This window comes from Schistocerca gregaria, chromosome X, assembly GCF_023897955.1.
Source record: "Schistocerca gregaria isolate iqSchGreg1 chromosome X, iqSchGreg1.2, whole genome shotgun sequence".
NCBI classification, from domain to species: domain Eukaryota; kingdom Metazoa; phylum Arthropoda; class Insecta; order Orthoptera; family Acrididae; genus Schistocerca; species Schistocerca gregaria.
Window position 1 is genome coordinate 813,866,440 of NC_064931.1, and position 24,709 is coordinate 813,891,148.

The 24,709-nt window shown below is 38.0% G+C and overlaps 1 protein-coding gene across 1 annotated transcript in view; it reads left to right on the forward strand.

Moving 5' to 3' along the window:
- Window positions 1-24,709, forward strand: part of LOC126298617 (zinc finger and BTB domain-containing protein 24-like) — a 972,133-nt gene that overhangs the window by 681,534 nt on the left and 265,890 nt on the right. The window contains exon 7 of the mRNA XM_049990024.1: window positions 12,711-12,773. Within this exon, the coding sequence (XP_049845981.1) occupies window positions 12,711-12,773 (63 nt within the window). The remainder of the gene's footprint in view (window positions 1-12,710; window positions 12,774-24,709) is intronic.

The following is a 24,709-nucleotide window of genomic DNA, read 5'->3' on the forward strand; positions in this document are numbered from 1 at the left end:
CACCGTACTTCGGGCGACAACCGCCCTCTTCGCGTGAACATTTGCGCCTAGCGCGGCTCCCGCCTCCTTAGCTCCTTGTAGTTTCCGATGACGAGGTTACCGGAATGAGCTTGCAAATTATTACAAGCACACACACTCATTTTCTTATTTACACGCGGGCCGGTGCTATTTATTGTATTTGGTAGCATCGCTCGTTTACACAACTTATAATGCTGCATTATATCGTATGTAATCAAATACCACACTGGCACATACGATTAGCCCATGCCGCGCTTAGCGTCTTCATCGCCACGGTGAAGATGACACGATGACTCTGCATTTCCTCGTCATCTATGTTTCGTAAGAAAAACCTGTATGTGATTCTAATAATTTGCAGGCTTGCCGTTCGAAACAATTTCTATCACCCCGGCAGCCTCTTTAGCTAAGCTGAGCAAAGATTTTTAGACATAGACGATTACTTACAGACGTAGACAGTTTCTGCTCGTATGTTTTCAGTTTCAATATTTTGCAAGAAATGTTAGTAGAATGAACTGCGCGTTCTGTAGCTAGAATCGTCGAACTTTTACAGTTTCATTGTAAAGTGGCTTTACAAATAGCGTTACGAGTGAAATTGCGCGGTTTTACTGTCTATCACTTGTTCGGTGACGTAGCTCGTGTAAGTCTCTTCGTAGTCTTGAATTCCTAAGCGTAAGGAAGGTACGTCACTGCAGGTCTTGACAGGAATTGTGTCGCTGTGGAAATACGCTTTCTCTTGACTAAATAAAACTTAATACTCGTTACGGAAGTGGCCACATACTGTATTCTAATAATAGTCTAAAAATTAATGCTACCCGTCACTGTGAACTTTTGTTTGTCATATATTCGAACCTCTTGTGCCTCAGCAGCACCGATATTGTCGCAATGTCCAACGGGAAATTAAAAAAGGTTAATGTTCGTTTCTTTAGAATAAGGAAATGAGACTTGCCGTGCTGCGACTACATAGTTTTAGCGGACAGCCAGAGGGTAGCACGCAATTCCCAGCGTGGAAATGGGCGTATATTTCCTACATTCTGCGTATCTGAACGAGACTTTCGTACTAAAGTCGACGAGTAGAATTAGCCATTAAAATGATGCCCGATAACTATAGAAATTGGCGAAATTACCGTCTCCCGTTAAAGGCATGTCGTCTAATTTTTTATGTACCACACGCACAAAAGCGCATAGGCCGAAATTTTCATCTTGAGTTCGGAATATTTTTATTTTCTAGATGTGCATTTTATTCTGCAAACATTATACGAATAATGTACTATCTTAATATACGAAATGAGCTAACAAAACGAGTTTACTCTGTCGTTTTGCGTCGAATCAGCCGACTCATATTCAGTGCAAATTGTGCCATGTTTACACGTTGTGAAGTGTTCTACCGTTATTAAGGAAGAGAACTTAGTCTCAATAAATGAGATCTAAAATTTAATAAGAAAATAAGCGGAGAATACCGAATCTGGACTGAAATGCCAATGTGCTGCAGACTCCCCGTGTGTTGACGCTCTGTCGTTCGACAGAAAATCAAATAATTAATACTTTTGTAATATTTGTGGTCTTGAGATAGGGGAAATTATTTTTGCGCGAGAGGATAGTTCTGAGTGACGTAAACTCTGGTTTTTAATCATCGCTCTTGACATACCTGCAGAATTTTGTTGAGTTTTACATACCCGGAATCAAATACTATTTACTTTTATGCTGTCACCAATCATGCAATGTTTATGAAGCAAACTACAATTTCAATGCATGCCGGTAAGCTTACACGAGATAGCAGTATTCTTACTTTTTAGATATGTCACGCGCTTTGCATCAAAAAGTACTGTCAGACTGCGCTTTCTCGCAATAAAATACGTCAGCAGTCTAGAGATGCTTGACGGAATTTGATTTTCAATACGAAACCCAGACAAAATTCCACTGTAGTAATTTTGTACATAGTGCATATGAAATTTAAATTTGATTTTCTGATGATTCTGTGGGGAAATGAAATTCTTACAGGTGACACACTGTCAAGGAAACTTGCTCGAGTTTAGAACTAGGCAAAAAATATTTTGCGTTGATTTTTGTGTGTAGCATTTCGCTTCGTACAAGTTGAATATATCGCGAATAGTAGAATCTTGTTATATGAAAACAATGTTCCGACAAAATTTCCTCGTGCTGTGCGCGCGACGGGAGAGAAAACGCAAAACGGTTTTTGTAGTGTTCCGAGCTCTTCTGCGACGCTCGCTTCACTAATATAGAGTGTTGCTTATAAAATTTTTCAACAATTTTTTTATTTTAATAAATAAAATAGTGTGACAAAGAACTATCCCTTCTCCTGATAGTAGAGAAGAGGAAGACAGACAGCTAGGCCCCTATACAATTATTGCTTCCATCGTATCCTTATCCTTTAGTTGTTCTGTTAGCACCTGTTAGTATAGTTTGCGCAGTGCGATTTTATTATATTTCGCTAGCTTCTAAACGTCTCATTTATTTATAGAAGACAATCCTATATTTAATATGAAGAACGTGCTACTCACGTTTGCATTGCTGCAACATTATGATAGCTCTGTAAATAATATTAAATTTTTTCTGCTTGATTGTTCGTCAGTAATAATAATGCCCTATCACTTATTCGGCAAAGCGTCAGAAACATATCAGTAAATCTAAAAATCCTAGTTGTTTTCTTTTGTGTATCAATTGTAAGAAGAGTCTGTTAAACAGCGCTTCTTGTCATATCTAAGAGAGCATGCTAGTAAGATTTTTAAATTAGAAAATATACGCCTAGTCACTTGTTCAAGAAAATACACCTAGCAAGATCAATATGCAATTATTATCCAGTCAGAGTTCAAGTTTTCTAAGATCATTTGGAATTTACTCGACTCTATGATACAATTTCTGCTAATACGTGTTGCAAGCAATGTTTGTTGTATGATTTTTATTATTTTAAAACTAGAATTAGACGCAGTATAATGTCCCGTTCACTGTAGCTAAATCTGTGTAATAGAATCACATAATATCTATCGAACTGTATGTCATGTTACAAAATTAACGTTTCATTTATACAGATGACAAAACTCTTACATACATAGTTCTGAAATATTCACTATTTTAGATTCTCTGATCTCCAATATTGAAATTTTGCACGGATAGTTTTCAGCTCGCGGTAATTTGAATTCCACTGTATTTACAATAGTAATGCCAGTTCGTTTTATAAGCAGTAGTTACATACATAATTCTGAAATATTCACTATTTCAGGTTCTCTGAGCTCCAATACTGAAATTTATCTACGCACAGTTTTCAGCTCGCGGTAATATTGAGTTCCACTGTATTTACAATAGTAATGTCAGTTCGTTTTATAAGCAGTACTTTGTTTCACCAGCAGAAACTGTCAAACAGAGCTGTCGACTTCCGCTGACGTTTGCTTTTGAGAAAAAAATGTCATTATTTTAATCAAATGAAGCAAAAGTATTCGGAGTAAAACAAGGGAAGAAATGAACGAAACTATATAGTTAATTGTTTTCGTAATGTAGGTCTTTCAGAATTTTTGAAACTGCATACACTGAGATGCTAACACTGCAGAGCGTAGACGATGCTCCCGTATTTCGAAAAAAAGCTGTTAATACCTACAGAACTTCTTGGAATAATATTTTAGCTTAACTATTTATCGGTTTCTTACAATTTAGATATAATTTCAGATGATTTTTTTCCATAACAGTTAAAATGGCTCTTTTCGGAATGGATGTCGTCGCTCATTTTGCAATAAATTTTAAGATTTAAAAAGAAAGCGATTCAAAATGAGTTCTCTGTTACTGTCAGATAATCGCCACTTGTCTGATATGCTATTCGTGTTTTCATTGCTTAGCTGCACGCGGCTATTCCAACAGAGATGAAGTTTTATACTGTTTGTCGATGACGGCGAAAAGTCTCACGCGGTTTTATACGTAATGACGTAATGTCATTTACCGTATATAGTATTTCATATATTTGTCCTGATTATTATCGTTTGAAGACGAGTGTTCCTAGTGAATAAAAATTTTTCGTCATACTATACTTAGTGAGCTATCGTAGTAGTAGTGAAACGCTACATAAAAAAATAATGCGTTGAAGCAAACGGACTCTAGGCAGAAGTCAGTTTTCGCAACGTAATATACCCGCCACGGATATCTTAGATTTTTCATGTAATGACATAACCCGGCAAAAAATATCTAAAAGAATTTACATTTTTTATATCTTTTTATTATTACCGTTATTTTCCATTTTTATGCCTGCTTGTGAAAGAGAATAACTATACATTTCAGGCTGTAACGAAGGTAGCAATTTTTTGACTCATCTTATTTTTGTATTACGTTTTTCACATTGTAACTTTTTTGTTAAAAACGAGGAATATAGTTTTTTCTGATGTTTGCTTGTGATTCTTTTGTTTTGTACAGGTACATGTTATACTAGAAGGACTATTCCTAAAACGATCATTTCTGTTGTATCAATGATCAACCTAAGTAACGTGCAGCCTGAGGGACTCAGTAATTTTCTACGTAGTGAAATACATAGCGGCTGCGTGACCAAGCCATCATCAACAACGACGGAGAGATTAAAATTCAGAAGGACAATTCTGAATAAAAAGACGTGCCCAATATTTAATACATGCTAAATTACTGCTACCGAATGTTACTCGTGGAAAGAGTATAATGAAAACGCCAAACTATCTCAAATAACTTAGTGATGCTTCTATTATTTAAAAAGAATACAGTAATTACAAACAGCTCAAACTAAATTCCTAGAACTCCGAAACATAGCTGAGGGCGGTTTTGTTTTCTCTTGGGACTTGGAGTTGTTTTTGTGAGGGTGATGTTATTGGGACTGCGAGAGTTCACACAGCCTCTTGTACTTTGTCAAGTTTTTCGCCCATTCTCACAAAAAAATGTGAAGAACTAATATCGAACCTGAGCAGGGAGGGCGGCACGGAACCGTACTTTTGCAACAGACGTGATGTTCGGATAACACAGGAGGCTCCACTGTGCTAATAACCGAAACAGTTTCTTCCGTTAACATAAATAATTTTATGGGAAGCCGAGATTCACGCCTTGTGTAAAACGACATGGTCTTGCTAACTACCTCCTAATAACACCGTCAAACCGTGCCACACAATTACAGAGCAGTGATGATCAAAATTTTTTGAACTACGGCACGAGCATTTTATGTGATCAGCTATGTGAATTACGAATGCTGTTGATGTCGTCATCAGTGAAAGTAGCTGCAGCACTAAAAGACATTCATGATTAATGAAATTAAGAAGCGATTAGCAAATGTCCATCGGAAAATTCCAGTCGTCGGTTCTGCATCCGCCAACTTCAAACCAAGTGTTAAATTATGAATATCGAAAAATGCAATAATTACGGGCAGCTCGAACTAAATTCTTAAAAACTCCGAAACATATTTCTGCGCGGTTTTGTTTTCTCTTAGACTTGGTGTTGTTTTTACGAGGGTGATATCGTTGGGACTGCGAGAGATCAAACAGTCCCTTGTACTCTGTTATGTTTCTGTAAATATTTTTACTAGAAATTTTCTGTTCTAATATGTCTTGAAATAATTACTGTTCGTCGTGAAATTAATAGCAAGTTACGTTGACACGAGTCATAATTTAAGAATGCTAGCTGTATTTCTGTCCGTTCAAGAAGCAATGTGGGTAACCTTAGGGAAGCTACCCTCCACTGCGTAACGGCCATAATGACGAAATTACATGCATCGATGCAGGTGCAAAACACGGGAACGGAGACCAACGATAGTCGTTTTACAAAATACACAGTCCATGTAAAAGTAGATCATTCAAAACAATGGAGGGATGAAGCGCCGTTAATAAATGTTCCACAATCGAAAGACTTGCAGGGGCACTGCTACGGGGAACACTTTTGGATGTTTTCTCGCAAGCTGTATAACCACCAAATGAAAAACAATACCGTTGAAGGATTTTTTGCAAAAGATATACTCTCCTAACGCATGTGATGTGGAACCGATAAATTACAGGCACTTCAAATGTTACCATCGATCAACCACAATTCGGAATCGCCACTGCCAACTCTTTAAAGCTACATACTAATAAAAGTACCTTGTTGCTGGCCGGTCGAGGATATATATTGGGAACACTAAAAATAAAAATAAAAAAATTCAGACTAAAAGCAGCCTTGGTAGTGAAGTTATTTGATATCAACAACGTTTTTCACCCTTTTGGGGCATAATCAGATCGTGTAAGAGTAGCTGGGTATGCAACCCATCCGTCACACAGCCATATAAAATGGAAATCGAACGTGAAAATAACTGGATATGTAATCCATACATCATAAAAATGTAAAGTGGACTTTGAACACACCAGATGAAAAAATGAATTGATCGTTCTCGAATAATTTCGCGGAATTTTGAGAAAACAGTAAACGTCCCCCAGGCTGTGGCTAAGCCATGTCTCCGCAGTATCCTTTCTTTCAGGAGTGCTAGTTCTGCAAGTTTCGCAGAAGAGCTTCTGTAAAGTTTGGAAGGTAGGAGACGGATACTGGCAGAAGTAAGGCTGTGAGTACCGGACGTGAGTCGTGCTTCGGTAGCTCAGTTGGTAGAGCACTTGCCCGCGAAAGGCAAAGGTCCCGAGTTCGACTCTCGGTCGGGCACACAGTTTTAATCTGCCAGGAAGTTTCAAAACAGTTACTGTCGATCGTGCGCACAGCTTTATAATTGTGGAATGTATGCGGAAGGAATCTGTAGTGATAACTATGAATATGCGGTATTGCGACTATTGTGTGGCAGGAACACAGAAAACTGTTCGTGTCTCCAACAGTCCAGACGTCAGTTGATTAAAAATCTGTTTGGGTGAAGGGACTTGGAACATACGTGAGAATATTATTTCGGCCTTGAAGTGACTTGGAGCCGCGGTAATACGCTGGACCCGCATTCAGGAGGATTGGGGTTCAGATCCCAGTACGGCAACTAGCCGTGGTTCCTCTGAATCACTTAGGACGAGTACCAGCGTGGTTCCCACTTTTCCCCAATCTATGCTCGTGCTGCACCTGTAATGACCGCATCATTGACGGTACCCTAAACACTAATCTTTCTTTATTCTTTTCAATTATTTCCTAATTGATGGCAACTTAGAAATTCGCTGTCCTGAGGAGCAGTAAGTACGGGAAGAGCGATGTAGCATTCCCGGATCCCCGACACTTTCAGAGCCCACATTCATTAAAAATGACAGAGATAAGTGTAGTGCAACCTCGAGGGGTCCTGAAACTATTGCACACAGCGCGATAACAAACGCAGTACTCTTGCCAGTGCAATAATCTTGTTCACGCCACCCACAAATTTCATCTGCAATGCTGCTCTCATTTAACAATAATTTTCCAGTCCCCATACTAGAAGAGGAGACGATAATAGCAACAGGAACTATGATACGCAGTGAAACAGGTGACAATCGTAAATATGTTTATCACCCGCTGATGAGCATTATGAATAAATATACGCATTCATCCTGCTCAGCAAAAGTACACGAGATAAATTCCTTTAAGTTAAGGTGAGACTTAGGGATCTCGTGGGCTGGGACTTTGAAACCGTGAACGTCTGAAGCGAACTGACAATAGTCAAATTCCTAGTCGTGTTGACGTCAACCTCGTGCATAATAATCGCGGATACGGTCATCATTTTAGCACAGAGGTCACTTCATTATAGCCTTGTGATAAAATAAAGAGAACAGTGGACGGGTATTTAAACAACTTTGGAAGATTAATTAAATTTTAATCGTGTCAGATAATCCGGGACGAGCCGCAACGTAGAGTTTAGGTGAACAGTTGGTGATACTACCACAAAAGCTTTGCGTAACATATTCGACTATCGCGGAAATTCGCATCGCATCTGAGTTCCGTTCGAAATAGTAAGGGAGCGCGCCGAAACGGGCAAAATCTGAAGAGGAGGGTGAGGGTGTGTTGTCGAGGCGCGTGCTGTGGGCGCGAGTGCGCATGCGCGGAGAGCGATGCCGCCGAAGAGACGCGCCGTGGCCGCAGTCGCGCGCGCTGCGTCGCCCGAGCAGCACGCTTCTCTCGGAGCTGGTTCGGCTCCTCTCCCTCCTCATCCCCCCCCCCCCCCCCGAACCTGGCACTGAGTGCAGCCTCATTTCAGTACCACACCTGTCATGCCACCCTCTCAGCCGTACACCTATTTGGAGATGATGTTCCTTAACCAAACGTTTCCCGAGGCCATTTTCGCTGTATCTAAGTATTTACTCTTACCTGGTGATCTGCTTCATTAAAAATAACTTTGATTAGCCGTCACGGTCCGTTACCCTAAGTGTAGTATTAACAGTTTTTGTACTTCAACTCGTGAGACGTGTATCACATTGTTTTGTACATCGTAACTCTTTTCGATCAACTTGTTTTCGTCCTCATTATCGCATTTGGTAATCGTGTTATATTATCAACTCCAAAATTCGAACAACATATCGTTATCCGTTAAAAAAAAGTGCTAAAAACTTGAAATAAGGGGTAAATACAGAAACCGTGTTCATCTTCTCAGTTACCTTGTAACGTCCAATGCTTGGACCCTTTGACGTCGTAAATATTTGCATCTTGTCTGTTTATAAGTTTGACAGTTGTGTAACCAGTCTTATCTAACAAAATTTGAAAGATCCGTTTTGTAAGAAGCTGCTTCCTGTGAAGGTAACCATACGCGGAAGAAATTTAAAAAGAAATTCGAAGCGGACGGCTGTCGGCGTAGCCGCGCGACCGCCTTTCCGTCAATTATTACTAAATTATGTTCTCAGGGGAGGCCGGATATTGACTATGCCTTGTAATAGTAACGTGATTGAGTCCACCCGCAGCCTCCACGAATTCAATTTCCTCCGACGGCTTTCAAAAACTGCGTGAAGCCCAAAATGTGATTCACATTGCTCCCCTCCCTCTCCTCCTCCTCCTCCTCCTCCCTCCCCCCTTTTTCAGCTGCCTTCCTACTTCTTCTCTCCTTTGCAAGAATTTGTATACAGCAACAAAGGATTAACTGTTGTTTAGACTGTACGCCTGTTGAGGTTTTCGTAAATGAAACTGAAATTTAATGCGCGCCGTTCAAAAAAGAGCATTTCCAATAACATGGATTCATACATTTCTAATGAGTACTGTAATGAGAAAAGTGACAACGGCGAATTTTCCGAATTTTTATTTGAGCATATGAAAAAATGTATACGTATACATCAGAAACGGTGAGACATCTAGCCATTTAGTGGGACACATTATTACGTCCTTGTCGGTTGTTTGAGAATAAAAATAAAACTGGGTGCACCGAGAACACCCCTAAAGGTTATCTCCAGTTTTGACATATAATTTAAACTCGATATTATTCCAACCAAAAATAATACTGTTTCACGATGGACTAAGGGTAATTTGGTTTTTGTTTTCATCGAAATAATATATTATCCTTCTTTCCGCAACCTTGATAATTCTGGAAAGAACAGTGTTCGTACAGATTTCACTCGAAGGAAAATAATATTTGAGAAAACTCGTTTCGTTATTAATGTTCACGTCAGGCACTTAGTTCTGATTTTTTATGACTCGAGAGTTATTGTATTTGCTTTCTGTACTTCAACTTTGTAGAACTCATCCATCATCTTGTAAACAGCGCCCGTCCTCTTTTCTTCTGACAGATCACAGACCGCGAGTCAAAAATCGGGACGGAGTGACATCGTAGGCCCTTAAAAACACAAGGTCGCGCTCAATAACTGTTCCGACACGAATGTACTTTTAGCTATCGGGCGATTTGTATTATATTTCGTGGAGTAGAGTTCATTTTCAATTTAGCAAGAAGGAACGTTGTCATCCACAAGTTGAGAGAAACTGTTCGGTATAGTTTTACCGAGTCTGCCTCCATGGTGTATCGCTCGCTTAGCCAAGTCATAACTTATCACACCACGATACCCATTAATTATAAAATACTTACTGAAATATTCTGTCTTAAAATCTCTGTTTCTTGTATACAAGAAAGCGAAATCTAGATTCGCTATTATTGCTGTTTATTTTGTGCATAACATACTTGTATTTTGCAACTGAATTTTATTTCTGTTTGTAGTAGACAACAAAAAATAAAATTCAGTTACATTCGAGGAGTAATAGCCGTTCTTATGTACAAGGCAAACAGCACTGGAACAGCAACTGAGAAAGGATGCCTGCAAAATGTTAACAATATATTTGATATTATCGTTATTGCTAATCAAGGACAACTATGAACAAAGAATTATTGTTCCTATTATCTATACAGATGGTAGCAACTGAAACTACCGCAGTCATCCAAGTGATTAGCCTTTTATATTTGTAAAATATTTATAGGACATACGTCAAAACCATGCAAGACAGTACATGAAAAATAAAAATGCTCAGTGAAACAGGGATCCACAGCTACCAACTCCTATTACGCATTATAAGTACCGTCCTACGAGTTTCGTGGAAAAAGACATACTTTAGTGTCCGCATTATACCATTAAAAATAATTGTTTATATCACTCAGAGAAAACTAGATATTATTTCTAAAAGCTTACATGTTACAGCCAACTAAATTAAATTTCTGTGTTTCATTTCTCCCCCGATTAAATCTTTTACACTGTATAAAACAATAACGACAGAAACTTTCCTGTCGGGATGGGGCTGAGGTCATGTTTACGGTAGGATATTGTTCTGAGAGTCTAGTTCTGCTAGCAATTTTGTGGTACAGTGGGAAGAAGATAAACTATCTAGGAAGCCACTTTGGCATCTCGGAAGAGAACGTCCATGTTCTGCTGTCGTAAGGTCATCTCTTACTAGATCTTTGCGCTCATCTAAAGGAAAGATGGTGATGTTTGACAGTTTCTACTAGCGCAAAATGGTTTTACAGGCAAAAGTCTCCTTTTCGGAATCCCACTGTATAACTGGCTAAAGTGAGTATTTTCCATACCGCAATAGTAGTATGTAGTGATTGGGCATTTGATTTGAATTTATAATCGATTCCGTGTCCTTCGCCAGATTGCCACGCAATGTCCGAACAATTCTTAAGTGTAGTGTAGTATAGTAATTGTAAGAGGCATCTTACAGCGCTGAGCAGCGTTCATTTTAATGCCCATCTGGGATGAAATAACATCTGCAGACTCTACACTGAGCGAGACAACCGGTATATGAAACTATGTGCGATTCCTGTGTGCACCGCGAAGGGCGTTAAACACAAGGAGTGCAGTGTGAGGCCTCCCGATAAGGCTCAGATAAGGAACTAGGCAGTGATAAGCAACTGGGCTGAATGCAGTAACGCCGCGAAATCAAAGCCACACTGCCTATGTAACGGAAAGCATGCCAATGTCAGAGTCAGATAAGACCACAGCTTAGTCCTGCTATCCAGACAGTTCACACTCTTGCTGCACAATTTCTGTTCCATTAACCTGTAACCTGTTTGCTTAGGCTGTGAGGTACATTGCTCGTTACTCCCTCACTGGATCCTGGTAGAGTCTACGGCTCAGTTATTTGTACTCTCGGATACAGAGGCCCCTGTCCCAGAGTTCTGCCAGTGCCTTAAGGAAAAATAAATATTTAAATAAATGCATGTAGTTGACATTCGAAGCGTCCTATTATGTGGGTATGCAGGGTCTAGTCTGTAGGGCAATAACCACCCCTCATGGCTAAGACCCACAAGAGTAACTCAAGTAAATAGCATATATACGACTGCAAAACATGAAAGGCACGGATTAACTGAATAACATTTTTATAAGCAAAAGTAAATCGCCTTTCTCCAAGCCAGGTACTTCGACTTTTATTATCTTTACTTGTAAGGTCGTGTGCATCCTTTTCTAGATTTTATTTACAATTTTTTTTTTTTCGGAAACAGGCTTTTCGTAGCACAATTTAGGACAAGTAAGGGCATGTATCCCACTGCTAATTTGAAGTTGTTCCTTTGTTTCATTTCCGCCATCAGCACAAACGGAATTATAAGTGAGACATTACTGACAGTGTTCTCACTCCTACATTTGGATTTCTTGTAGCGTCAGTGTATAGTAATACAGACACGGCCACCGGTTACAGGTCGCGTCGGAGGAAGATATAACGAGAGAACGAGTAAGGAAACTGAAAGCTAGCGGTTATTGAAAGCTCTTTCCTGCAAGTAAGTAAAGATTGAATAGAATTGTTGTGTCCAGGAAAGGACCAGAAACACTTACGACAGTAGAATAAATACGTATTCTTCATTCTTTTCTTTAAAAATAAAAGCTCGTTGTATGCTCCCGTGAGCCCCGAGCAGTGTTCTTGTTGATTGGTGTGGGTGTCAGCATTTTGAAATTAGCGCGCCTGCGGTGTTGGTGCCTTACTTACCTGTTTTGTCTTTATGCAGAGTAACATCACATTCTAGTCATATATTATCAGTAGTGCATAATTACAGCTTCCTCAAAATTGCTGGCTATTTGCAAATGGATTTAAGGTACTATGGGCTCATTCTTAATTTCACTGTATTTCTCGCTCTAAATATACTAATTCTTCATTTTGCTGTGAACAACTGTTTTCACTGTTCTGGTGTTTAGTGTGTAAGGAATCATGCTTCTAATATTATAGATGACTCTGTCTCATTTTTACCACAATTTTGAAAAGTAGTTTCAACTAACTATTAGAAGTTTACTTGCGTGACATGTGTTTACCTGTAAATAATGGAAGCTATCGTTTTTGTTGTGCTTACCATGGATCAACAGTCTAGATCGAATTCCGCTATAAACGACCGCACTCTTGAAGAATGCTGGTCGACGCTTCAACGAGTGAGTTGGCATCTCTTCCGTTGTGTATAGTATTCTTCCATCAATTTATTATTACTACTATTATAACTAGGATTAAGGCGAATTACAATAATAATTTGCATTTTAGTGTTTTCCACTGCATGGTAAATACAGTAGTATTTAGATCTTGACTCTAGCTTGCACACGTAACTATTAACTGGTCGCACTAAACCATCTGAGGCTCAAAGCGTGCAGTGACATCAGTCTACAATTATCACCGACCAGAAAGAAAATGGCATACATTTCCTTTAAAAATTACCCTCAGTTTTGCTACAATTTTAAAAGCTTCTAAAGCCCAGTCAAATCAGAGGTGGTTTATCTATTACCTGCTGTCACCTTCCTTTGCCGCCTATTGTACTGTACAAATAAAAGCTCAGACCGCGGTGTCAGATGAAACATAGAAGCACGCTACGGGCCGCCTATTACCGTCTACGTTGAGGTGAGTAATCTTCACCCGAACAGATTTACTTTCATTCTGTTATCTCTGCCGCAGAGAGCCGTAAGTAGAGCATGAATTCGGAGTTACATTTCAATTTTATCATGTTTGTAGTTGCAGTTTTACTAACGCTGTAGCTATTGTGATGGTCAGATGAGCGGAAATGTAAGTAGCTTGCACGAATATTTTTATTGTGGTGGAGACTGGTTTCCTGGAGAAGGTAACCGTACTTAACACTCGTAGTTCACCACGCACAGTAGACATTGCTTAGTGCTTGCGTAGTTTTGCTACGTGCTCCCTGTAGAGCCTCAATCATTTCGTCATAAAACTTTTTTTTTCTTTTACGCTGTTCCTTAGAAAGAGAACTGTGATCAGTATTATGTGAGAGGTGAACACTGTTATTAACAATAGTACATATCACTGAAATTTCTTGGGGGTACGCCTAAATGACTGTTTAGCAGAAGCAATGTGTGATATTCATACATCGTTTGCACTGACAATTAAAACTCAACCTTTAGCCTCGTAAGAGTGGCAAGTCTCCGCAGAGGATAAAATTTAAGTTTCACACTTACTTCTCGAATTTCTACTTACTAAAATTTATCACTAACAGTTATTGTTTTTCTGCCAACAGAACGACAACGTATAGTAGCCCAGAATACTGTGTTTCAAATATATTCTTCTGCACAACATTAGCGCACGCCAGAAGCAGAGGGGAAGAGATGAGAGATCCAGCAGCATGGCGAACGTTAAGATATCCACAGCACCGTCCTCAACAAGGCAAATATTTTTGTGCAGTGTGAGCCCAAAACGAGACTTTCCGAAGTTCTACATTAATCTCGCGTCAGTGCTTAACGAGCTTCAGTTGCTCACGTTCGCATGCGTTATCGCTTCCTGTGTTCTCTTCTCATTTGTTTCTAGCGTTCGTTATGTATCCTGCCAGTCGTCGATACTCGTCGACTAAGATAATTTTTACAATTTTTTACAGCTAATATTTCAAATATATTTATTAAACAGATAAATTTCTCGCTGAACATTTTATTCATTCCATCTATAAACTTTCAGTACACTCCTAAAATTGAGTCTGGCAATAGTTATCAGCTCCTTTTATAGTTTTGTCAGTCATCTAGCTTCGTTCCCCGCTTCTCAAAAGATATGCGAGTGGTTTATAGTAATTGTTAATTTTCTCAGGCATTCATATTCCATGTGATTTTAGTTCTAAGAAAGATTTTAATTTTGAGTTTCCTTCATGTTTTACCCCGTTATTAATCACACGACACTGTTGTTTATCGGACACATTCACTTCTTCAAAAACCAAAGAGGTTACCTTCATCTTTGATACATAAAAACTACGTTTCTCTTTACGAAATTTAAAGAATTTTTTCTGTTTAGTAGATGCGCTCGTCGTGTAGCTTTAAAAACCCCGCTAGCCCACAGGTTGTAATTTAGGAGAGGTGATGTTTATTTCTGCAAGCTGATCCCCCTTCCTTTGCTACATTGCCTCATGACGTCTCTCACCACACATTCCAGATATTCAACCCCTACAATTTTTACGTCTCATTGCTCCTTTCCTACGGAGTAGAAATCGGAACATTCTAACAGCGTACTGCATCTTCTCGTAAGGTTTTGTAATCATGTTACGTCTTGCGTTTGCTCACGAGCCATGTAAAATTTAACGCTTGGCTCCATTATGTTCACATCCCATTTTATGAATGCCCTTGCTCTGCTGGTGAATTTTATGTATTTTACTTATTCCAATGTCTTCTGTAGTCTGACTCTGTCAAACAGCGTACATCCTATAATTTTTTACACTATGACGCCCAGTAGTTGCTGTTTCCATTTGTGTTGTACCTTGTATGTCTGGTTTAGCTTTCGTTTATGTGCTCATTCTTTATCACCGTATAATTATTTCTGGCTTTAGCATCAGGTAAGACCAACAAACGCTATTTCATTCCTCTTTCAAGACTTTCTACATTCATTACTAACGTCTCATGTTTGTAAACATTGTAATTAACTGACTTGTCTCTGTACTTTTTGACACATCTTGCTGTAATCTACCTTTTCAGGTGCTTCAGTACATCAAGGTTTCATCTGAGCCTAACTTGGTGGTCACTGGTGACTGCACTAATACACACAGGCTAAATCTCACACTATTTTGTTGTTTCACATATTGTATGGGGCCATCTTACTGTGTATGTGTATTGTATTTTCTGCCACACGACACTTCAGGGAGACTTCACCCACGAAATTAACTTTTCTTCTTCTTTGCCAATTTCAGCCGAATTTTAAGCGCATCTCTACTACTTACACTTGCTGATTTTTGAATTTTTAATATGATTTTTATGATTTTTTAAAACCAATTTTTAATACTAACATATGAGTTATCATATTCCAGATTTTTAGGCACATTCGCAAGTTATTGTTCAATAGTTCTATGCATTCATTTTATGGGAGAAGTTAGTAATTTACTTTTAGTATTTTTTCAAGTTTCAAAATTAAATTTTCTGTAATAATGAAATAAACAAACTACAGTTTTAACAATATTAATGCATAGAAGAATGCAGATTCCTCAAGAGTATTTCCTGAAAAAATTTCGTTGTGGTTGGGTAATATTCAGGATGAAATAGTTGCCACTGAACATAGAAAACCAAATTTACAGCAAAACGTATTTTAAACTTTTACTGAAAATGAGTGCCAGTACAAGACGTATACCCATTAAAATTTACCAGCACCACAAGTTTTCCTTCCTGTTCTTGTAAGGTTTCTTCTTGTAATTTCAAGACCAGGGTAGCCTTTTCCTTCAATTTTTCCTTCTGCGGAATCTTGTGGACTTCTCGATCCATCGTCCATCTCTAGATAAGCAGACGCTCTTCTGTGAGGGTGATAAAAGGAGTCTTGGAATTTCTGCCTTTTCAGTTTTCAAACATCTCCTACTGAACTGAGAAATAGCTTCTACAAGATCCAAAAGTATATTTTTTTCTTTCCTTTTTTTTCCTTTGGGACACTTGGACCAAATGACACTATGCTAATTTTCATTTGGATTTTGTGTCTTGCCATCAGTGCATCGGGTCAGTAGTGGATCAGTTGCAAGTCCCTGATAGATAGGTTGGCAACAGTCAGTGTGCCACAACTCCTCGCGCAGTCTATATTTCAAATGTTTCTTAGACGTACTTGTAATTGTAATATAGCCAAATCATTTTGGGATCTAAGAGTAAACACCACAAACACGTGAAATAGCTTTTTTTTCTTTTTGGAAAAGTGATGTTTTAGGGTCGGTCTCCCCCTATGCGTAAATATTAAAATAAATTACTTATCGCAGTGTATACCTTTTATTATCACTATTAAATAAACGATATCAGGTGCAGTGCTCAAACATTAAATTTTGGTAATTGCTTGTATCGTGACAAATGAGTTCACTGTTCTTGCCTGGAAATCAAAATTAGAATAATGTTTCTCCCTAAAAATTACTTTTTTGGTCAAGGATCGTTAGCTGAAGACAATTTATTTGGAAATACACCGAACACTTCCGCCCCTAAAAATATTTTTGGTCTACATTCTGGCCTTAGTCACGTTTAAATCAGAATAACGACAATGTTTTTTTTTTTTTCATTTTAAATGTTTGTATTTATTTCTCATGATAATGGACAGTCATCATTAATATCTAAACTGCTGAATAAAGGCTTCTAACATAGTCCTTCATGCAACATAAACTTCAGCTATATGCATCGAAGATGCTTTTGCATGTCTTCTAAAGTCATTTTTCCACTTCCATCCGGCCGTTATTTCAGTCTCTTCTTACCTACTGAAATCCAGTGAAGAACTGTCATCATCCATTTGCCTAGCTACATGTCCTGACCATCTCCACTGCATATAGTAATCGCAGCACCTCTCCATTGCTGACTGAGTAAACCTCTGTGTTTCAATGGTTTTCGCGTTCGAAGTCCAAGTGGCATTGCCGTAATTCAAAACTGTTAGTACACTTATTGTAAGCTGTTAGGTTCAGCCACATCGAAAGGTTACAGTTGGAAACAGTGTTTGGGTTGTCAAAATTGTTACAGGACATTTTTTATTCTTGTGCTCATTTCATTTGCTGTACATTTAACTGTCCTACAATCAAAAACTGGTCAGTTGCTTCAACGCCTTCTTTGTTAAATTATTAGGTTTTCTTTTCACAGTGTTGATTATAAATTATTTTAACCCTGTTATAATTTATTTGACTCCCTACTTTCAAACTTGTGTTATTAAGATCCTAGATTCGTTGCAAAGTTTATTCGCTCAAGGGACAAACAGCACACTGTCAAAAGCAAAGCGAAAATGCTTTGGATATGTTCCTGTAACACATATTCTTTCATCATTTTGCGAGTTCAAAATCTGGAAATTTCCTCTACATCTGCTGAACACTCCTTAGGTAATATTCAGTGTCCTTCTTATTTCAGTTCTGAGTTTCAGGATACTTTAATGAAGTCTTTATACCTCATGTAGATTCACATTTCAAAAAGTCATTCTTCATGTTACGGGAAAATTTTTTTTTGGTTTGGCCTAGTGAAAAACACATGAGATGACTTACGTCTTCTTTCTTTTCTCCTTCCATTCTTTCCCGTACTTATTTATTTTTCCCCTCGCTGATGTTTTTGGATTTCTGTCAAACGAGTTAAAATTTATTTCTGTTATTCTTCTGTCATCTAGTTTTGCTCATTATGTCTAATATTCGTTCTGCTCTTGCATAAAGTTCTTTATTCGTTCTTGATTTCCATTTCTCATTCTCTTATTTTGATCCCAAGTTTGTACTGTTTACTTTCCTTCCCTTCTTTTCTCTTTCACCGAAATGTTCGGCTGTATTAAAAAGACATTCTGAAGTATGAAGGAATTCTGGTCTAATGACAGCGTTGTAGTGGTGGAGAGTTGCATTTATGGAAATAGATTTCTTATTGTAGAGATTTCTTGTTAACTAAAAGGCCACTTCAGTTTTCGTTGCCTTGATAAGGTAGCTTCTTTTTACAAAGCATTTGGTTGTATTATTTTAACTATATATTTAGATTTTGTAGCCTTTTTTATTCTCACGTAATCAGTTTCATGAATTTTGGTGCCTTCTTCGAAGCATCATATATTCTGTTTGGATTAATTTTTCTTATGTCATTCTGTTTTGCATTTATGATACTATTTTCTTACATAACTTTTCCTTATTTGTTTCATCTGGAGCGAGGAATTAGTGAATTCTTATTATGTGTCTTCATATTCGTGTTTTCATCCACTGTGTTCTTTCTTCTTGCTCAAATACATTTCTCTGCACAGTTTCAGAAATAACGGAACTCCCCTTTATCCAGAATGACTTTTATTTTAATTGGCCCATGTACTGCCTTTCTTCTACAGTGTGGCTTTTGTTTCTCAGTATCTTTCCATTTATCTCTTACACGCTCTGATTTCCCGTTATGAAATGTTATTGGATTTCCTTTCAAAGCGAAATTTCGTTTCTCTTTTCTGTTATAAAAGTAATGCTATTTCACATTTTCTTCTTTTATTTATTAACTGCGTTGTGCAGGATACTTACGACAATTTTTGAGTTTACTAGCCTTAAGACTTTGGTTAGCAATTTGATAGACTCTGTGTTTAAGCCTCCTGCAGGATACATTCAGCTTTATTGCCAGTTTTGTGACCCTTTTCTATCGCAGCCTTCAGTTTTGTTACTTCTGGTACTCATTCGTCTTAGCAGTTCGTTACTTTCCTTATTTTACAATCCCACTTGTATTCGTTTTTCTTCTTCTATTGAGAAATCTTAAGCCTTACTTCCACTCCTATTTCCTCATCCTCACACTTTTTTCTACATGCGTAATTATGAAAGTTTATTGTGAATATGGTTGCTGGTCTGCAACTAATGCAGTGACTTTCTGCGCCGCTGGGACTGGCATTGCAAATCCATGTCATAGTGTCGTAAGTCAAAATTCACAATACACATTGCTCGTAAGTTTTCGTTTTTCAGACACTGTATTTAGTTCTCAGAAACACTACATATAACTTTTACTATTCTATTAATTTCTTTTGCCCTCCACCCTGCCGTTACCTTGAAGTGTTCTAAATGTAAAAATTGCTCAACTGATTATATGACTTAGTAGTTAACTTGCGCTATTTTATTTTTGTTATGTTGGTTAGCCACTGTTAGTCGTATCATAACTGAAAGTCAAGTCTACTTTCAAATTTGCTCTGTTGACTTCTTCCAGTCATTTTTGCAATTTCTTTTACATTATTCCTCTGTTTACTTCAGTAATCCTCTCTTAGAGGTTTTCTACTCACCTACTCACTTTGACTGCTGAAGTAATAACAATCTCATCTACCCATCAGCACTCCACATTAGACTTCGCGAGCTGTGAACCACGAAGCATCTTTTCAATTAATACCATTCTGCTTGTGCTTTCTGTCTTTCTCACTGGTGTTCAGTGAGTGACACGTTCTGTAGTTCAAGCATGTTTCGGATCACATCGACCTATATCAGTTTCTGAAGAAGTCTCCATGTCATCTAGTCACGTACTTGCTTACATGTTGATAATTGACAGCTAACTAAAACATCAATAGAAATAACTGTTTACGCAAAAGAGCACACACACAAATGCACCATATTCCTAGCCAAATGCTGTACGGAATGTAGAATGAGTTGTCAAGGGAATGAAGAGTTCTTCTTTTTTTCCTATTAGAAGAATTTTGCTCCCTGTTATACTGCTGAAGCTTTTAGTCTTTTTCAGGTCGAAATATCTTCAGTAGAATAAAAAAGTGTAATTTCTCCCTGTCTTAATGGAACATAACAGTCTTTTGCAAAATGGAACAACCTGTTAAAATTTCCATGGAAGGAAACAACTGTGACACAATAATAATATGCAGTGAACTAACGGATTTTATTTACATTTCAAAGTGGCTTATTAAGCTTTTATCAGGCGAGAGACCTAGTAGGTGCTAACTCGCGTCTTTTAATTATTGGAAGGGATGTGTGATATTCTTCTCAAATAATATTACCTCTACATTTCCTCGCAATACCCATTCCTAATCAGAATAAACTACGCGTAGCAGAGCAGTATGGAACTTCTTATAAGACTACTACCACACTCTATGTAAATAATGTGTCAAAGGACGTATGAAGGTAAAAGAAGAAAAACTAGAGGTGTGAGTAATAAAACTATTAGTGACATTTAATGAATACATTGGAATTAATTACGACTTTGCTTAGTATTCATGGGTTTTGAGAAAACTTTTGACTTAATTTTGTCAAAATGTGCCCTGACGGGCCTTGAGCAAAACCTCACTGATTTACCTCATACTTGTATACTGAAGAAAATGCTACACCTTGTGTGAGACATAGACTATCAGTATATCAGGAAATTTAGAGCTTTAAACAGAGACCGGGAAGCACATTCTGTATTACCAAAACTATTCTTAGCAGCCCTAGCAGATACTAGAATGGGGCAAAAAATGACTGTGTGTTAATGCAACATACGAAAAACTGCTTCATTTGCTAATGACATTCTACTGCCTGCCTCTAGTGCGGATAAACTTCTACAACGAATGAATGATCTTAACAGACCAGTTTTGAAAGAAGGCACGCAAATCAATTATATCACGACGAAAATAATGTATAATCAACAGAAAGGAAAGAATGTAGTGCAAATTAATAACGATGTCATGGAACCAGTTGATGGTTTTCTGCGTCCAGGGCATCTCACCGTGTTCTCCTGTGGTCTATTTGTCACTACCGTGTAACATATTTAGTCAAAAGTGCTCTCTTATTTCCCAGTCAGTTTTGCACACCACTTCTCCGAATGTACTTTCTCCTGTTACTATTATTAAAATCTCCTAGTACCTCCTTCTGCTTTGAATCATAAATCTCGATTCACTTCAGGCTACTCCGGTGAATTTTGTGCTGAATAGTTCCTATTCTACTTTCAGGAGTTCTAATGCGCCTTCTTTACCAACATTCAAATGAAAAATGTCATTCTTGAATCTCGGCATTTATTTTATTTCTGCTTATATACACATTCCTGTTCTGAATGTTTCTTCTTTCTGTTTCACTACATCTTCATCCTATCAGTCATTCGTGTTTTTATAGGTGCTTCTCATCGACTGTTTTGTGATTATAGTAATGCATTTGAGTCCGACGTTCCGCATGATTTCTAATACTGTTCCAAACACCACTGGCACAATGTTTCTCTGCTATAAATGTATAGCGTTTTCACTTAACCAAGGCTAAACTTGATGGTAGTGTACTTTTATTTTCTTCTAACCTAAATTTGTAGTTGTGTCTTAATTTGGTCTCTCTCTCTCCTCCTATCTGTTTGTCTGGGTAACAACTTCATTGCGCTTGTTGGGAGAGTGACTGTGCAATGTTTTATCTGCTTGTGGATGTAAATACAAATTTATGGAAAGTTCTGTAATATCTTAGTCATTAGAAAATTTTGACATTAGACTGCATAATCTTGTTGTTACTAAGGCCATTGATGATTTTAATATACTAATACTTTATCGATTCCAGCTACTGCATTTAAGTTTAAATTCTTCAAAGTCGTGTTAAATAGCGATTGTTGAATTTTCTGTTTCCCTCCTATTGGTGGCTCGCACTTCTTATGTACCACTTCCAGAAAACTGGCGCCCATCACAAATGCTTGCACTCTGTTACTGTATTCCTCCCCTCTGTCTGTGCTTTACTTCCGATGTTAACTATTTTACGCTTATTTTGTTTGAAACTGAATATAATGTAACGGTATATGTATCGTTCCTTTGCTTCTGTCAGTTTTTGCTAAGTTTATAAGTCGGTTTCTGTTGAATCGTTCTGCTTGGACTTGCATTTCGCCCCAGAACGGTTTTCACGGAATCCTTGTTTGTGACAACATCAGCTTATAATGTTATAAACAAAGCAAAGGATGTTTCCCCTTTTCTCTCGTTTCCAAACAGTTTACTAATCAAAATTATGAAAATGACATTTCGTTGAGCACATGTACCATGTTCACTCATACAAATGGATGGATGTTCAGCATTCTTACACAGGAACGGAATTGTATAAGACTGAAGACGCCAGGAGGAAAATATAGCTCGTTAGTGGTTAATGGCACCGTTCCAGGAATCCAGATACTTCTGCATTCATCCCCATATTACCTCTTTCTGAGTGCATCTGTTTAAACTCCTTCAACGATGCCGATGACGGTATTATTTCACTACGAGAACACTGAGTCACAAATATCTATCAGGTTCCGCGCCAAATCATTGGCATTTTGGTAGCATTTCACACACGTATTAAAAATACACGTACAGGAATCTGAAACTTCCTTAGATACTAGAAAAAACGTACACACTTCTCCGCAACTGTACACTCACAATTGGTACGTTTATGAACAAACTGTGCATGTATAAATTTTACACATTCATAAAACTATTGTTTTGTGTTCGTATTCAAACACCTCTTGCCTCAAACTGATAACAAACGAAAGAAAATACTTCGTCTTTTTAGACGATGGAAACTTCCTGACTGTACTACGAAATTCGGTTTGTTTTGCCGATGTCGTCCCATTATATCACTAGGTCTATTTTACTTCTACTGTATTACACGTGTTATGAATCTAAGCTGATTTTCGGGTAGTTGATTCGGACACATCAACAATAAATTCTGAACACAATTTTGTTCGTTTTTAATCCATTCGGCATGGTAACTTGAAGCTGGAGCTCGACCGTAAATATTTTGCATAATGTTAAAAGTGTAATACACTTATTATAAGATTGTCTAATATACACATTTATTTACAAGTCGCTCTTTGTATAACATTCACGTGATCAAACCGTTATTAATGCGTAATGCACAATGATTTTTTTTATACGTGGATAATGGTGTGACATAGCACGGTTATATGAAGAATGTCATCAAATTGTACCAAGAGCTTCAGAACTGTTACCATGGCAGCATCAGATTCAGCAGTTCTAGACAACTGCTACAGTAACACAAATAGGATCCGGTACCAGTCTGTGTATTCTTCGTAGACATATATACCATCATTACCAAATCTCTCAACATGAACGTTTATGAGTCGAAACACAGTATCCGGCCATTAAAAATAACAAAAGTGGCTGTTATCAGCCCTAAATACGCTCAGACAATTGACAATCCATTATTCGCCACTACATCATCAGTGATTTTCTAATGAAGCATTTCTGTTCATCACCAGAGGCAAACATTTTATTTTTGTAGTCCCTACATCCGCCTACATTGCTCTTCTGCTGACCTGGTAATGGATTTATTGATTGCATATGGCAATGGACTCTTTTTTCCGATCTGTCTGAACCAGATGAGCACAAAGGACTGTTACAGAATTGCAAGGAACTGTCCTTCTTCATTCCTCCAAATCACAGAGCAAGTTTTCCACTAGCCATCTGCTCAACCGGGGCACGGACATCTGAATGCTTGGTTTCTGGCTCAGAAATAACGCAGCTAAAATTCTGCAAGTGTGCTATCATTTTTTAAAAGTGCGTTCTCTGCCAGAAACGGAAGAGCTTTGTTGTGAGACAGTATTTAGAATAAAACGTCACGATTGTCACCTTCTGCTGAAACTCAAAAAATTCCTGTCATTAGGTCCTTATATTTCACAGTGAATGATGGTACACTAAACATTTTTCACTTCAGGGTCCTTTCTCCTCCTGGCACCGATGGAATTCTGGCTTTTCTTTTAAGTACAGCACCTATACATTGTTTAGTTGTCTAGCTACTGCCAATGTGCCAAGACTTTGAGCCGTTTTCTCCTTGTATTAACTACTCACTGCTGGGTGCATCTTGATCAGGTATTCACGAAGAAAAGACAATGAGGAAAATTAGGGCTTAGCTCTGAATTCTTTGGCTCAGTGTCAAAATGTCCGTTTTTGTTGCTTTTGTTGTGGTCTTCCGTCTGAAGGCTGATCAGATGCAGCTCTCCAAGCTAGTCTATCTTGTCTACATAACTACAGCAACCTATTTCCATTTTAACCTGCTTACTATAGTCAAATCTTAGTCTTCTTCTACAATGTTAACTCCAATAATTCCCTCCAATACCAATCTGACGATTCCTTGCTGTCTCAGGATGTATCCTATCAATCAGTCCCATATTCTAGTGAAGTTGTGCCACATTTCTCTTCATTAGTTATACGGTCAAACCAAGTAATCTTCATCATTTTTCTGTAGCACCACATTTCGCAAGCTTCTATACTCTTCTTATCTGGACTGTTTATCGTCAATGTTTCACTTCTATACAAGGCCAAACTTTAAGTATTCTCAATAAAAATTAACTAACACTTAAATTTATTTTCGATGTTAACAAATTTCCCATTTTCAGGAAATCTTTTCTTGCAATTGCCAGCCTACATTTTATATCCTCTCTACTTTGGCCAGTCAGTTATTTTGCTGCAAAATTGCAAAACTCATTTCCTACTGTAAATTGCTTATCTTTTTGAGAAGAAGAGAAGCTGAAAAGCCGAATCTCTACCTGGA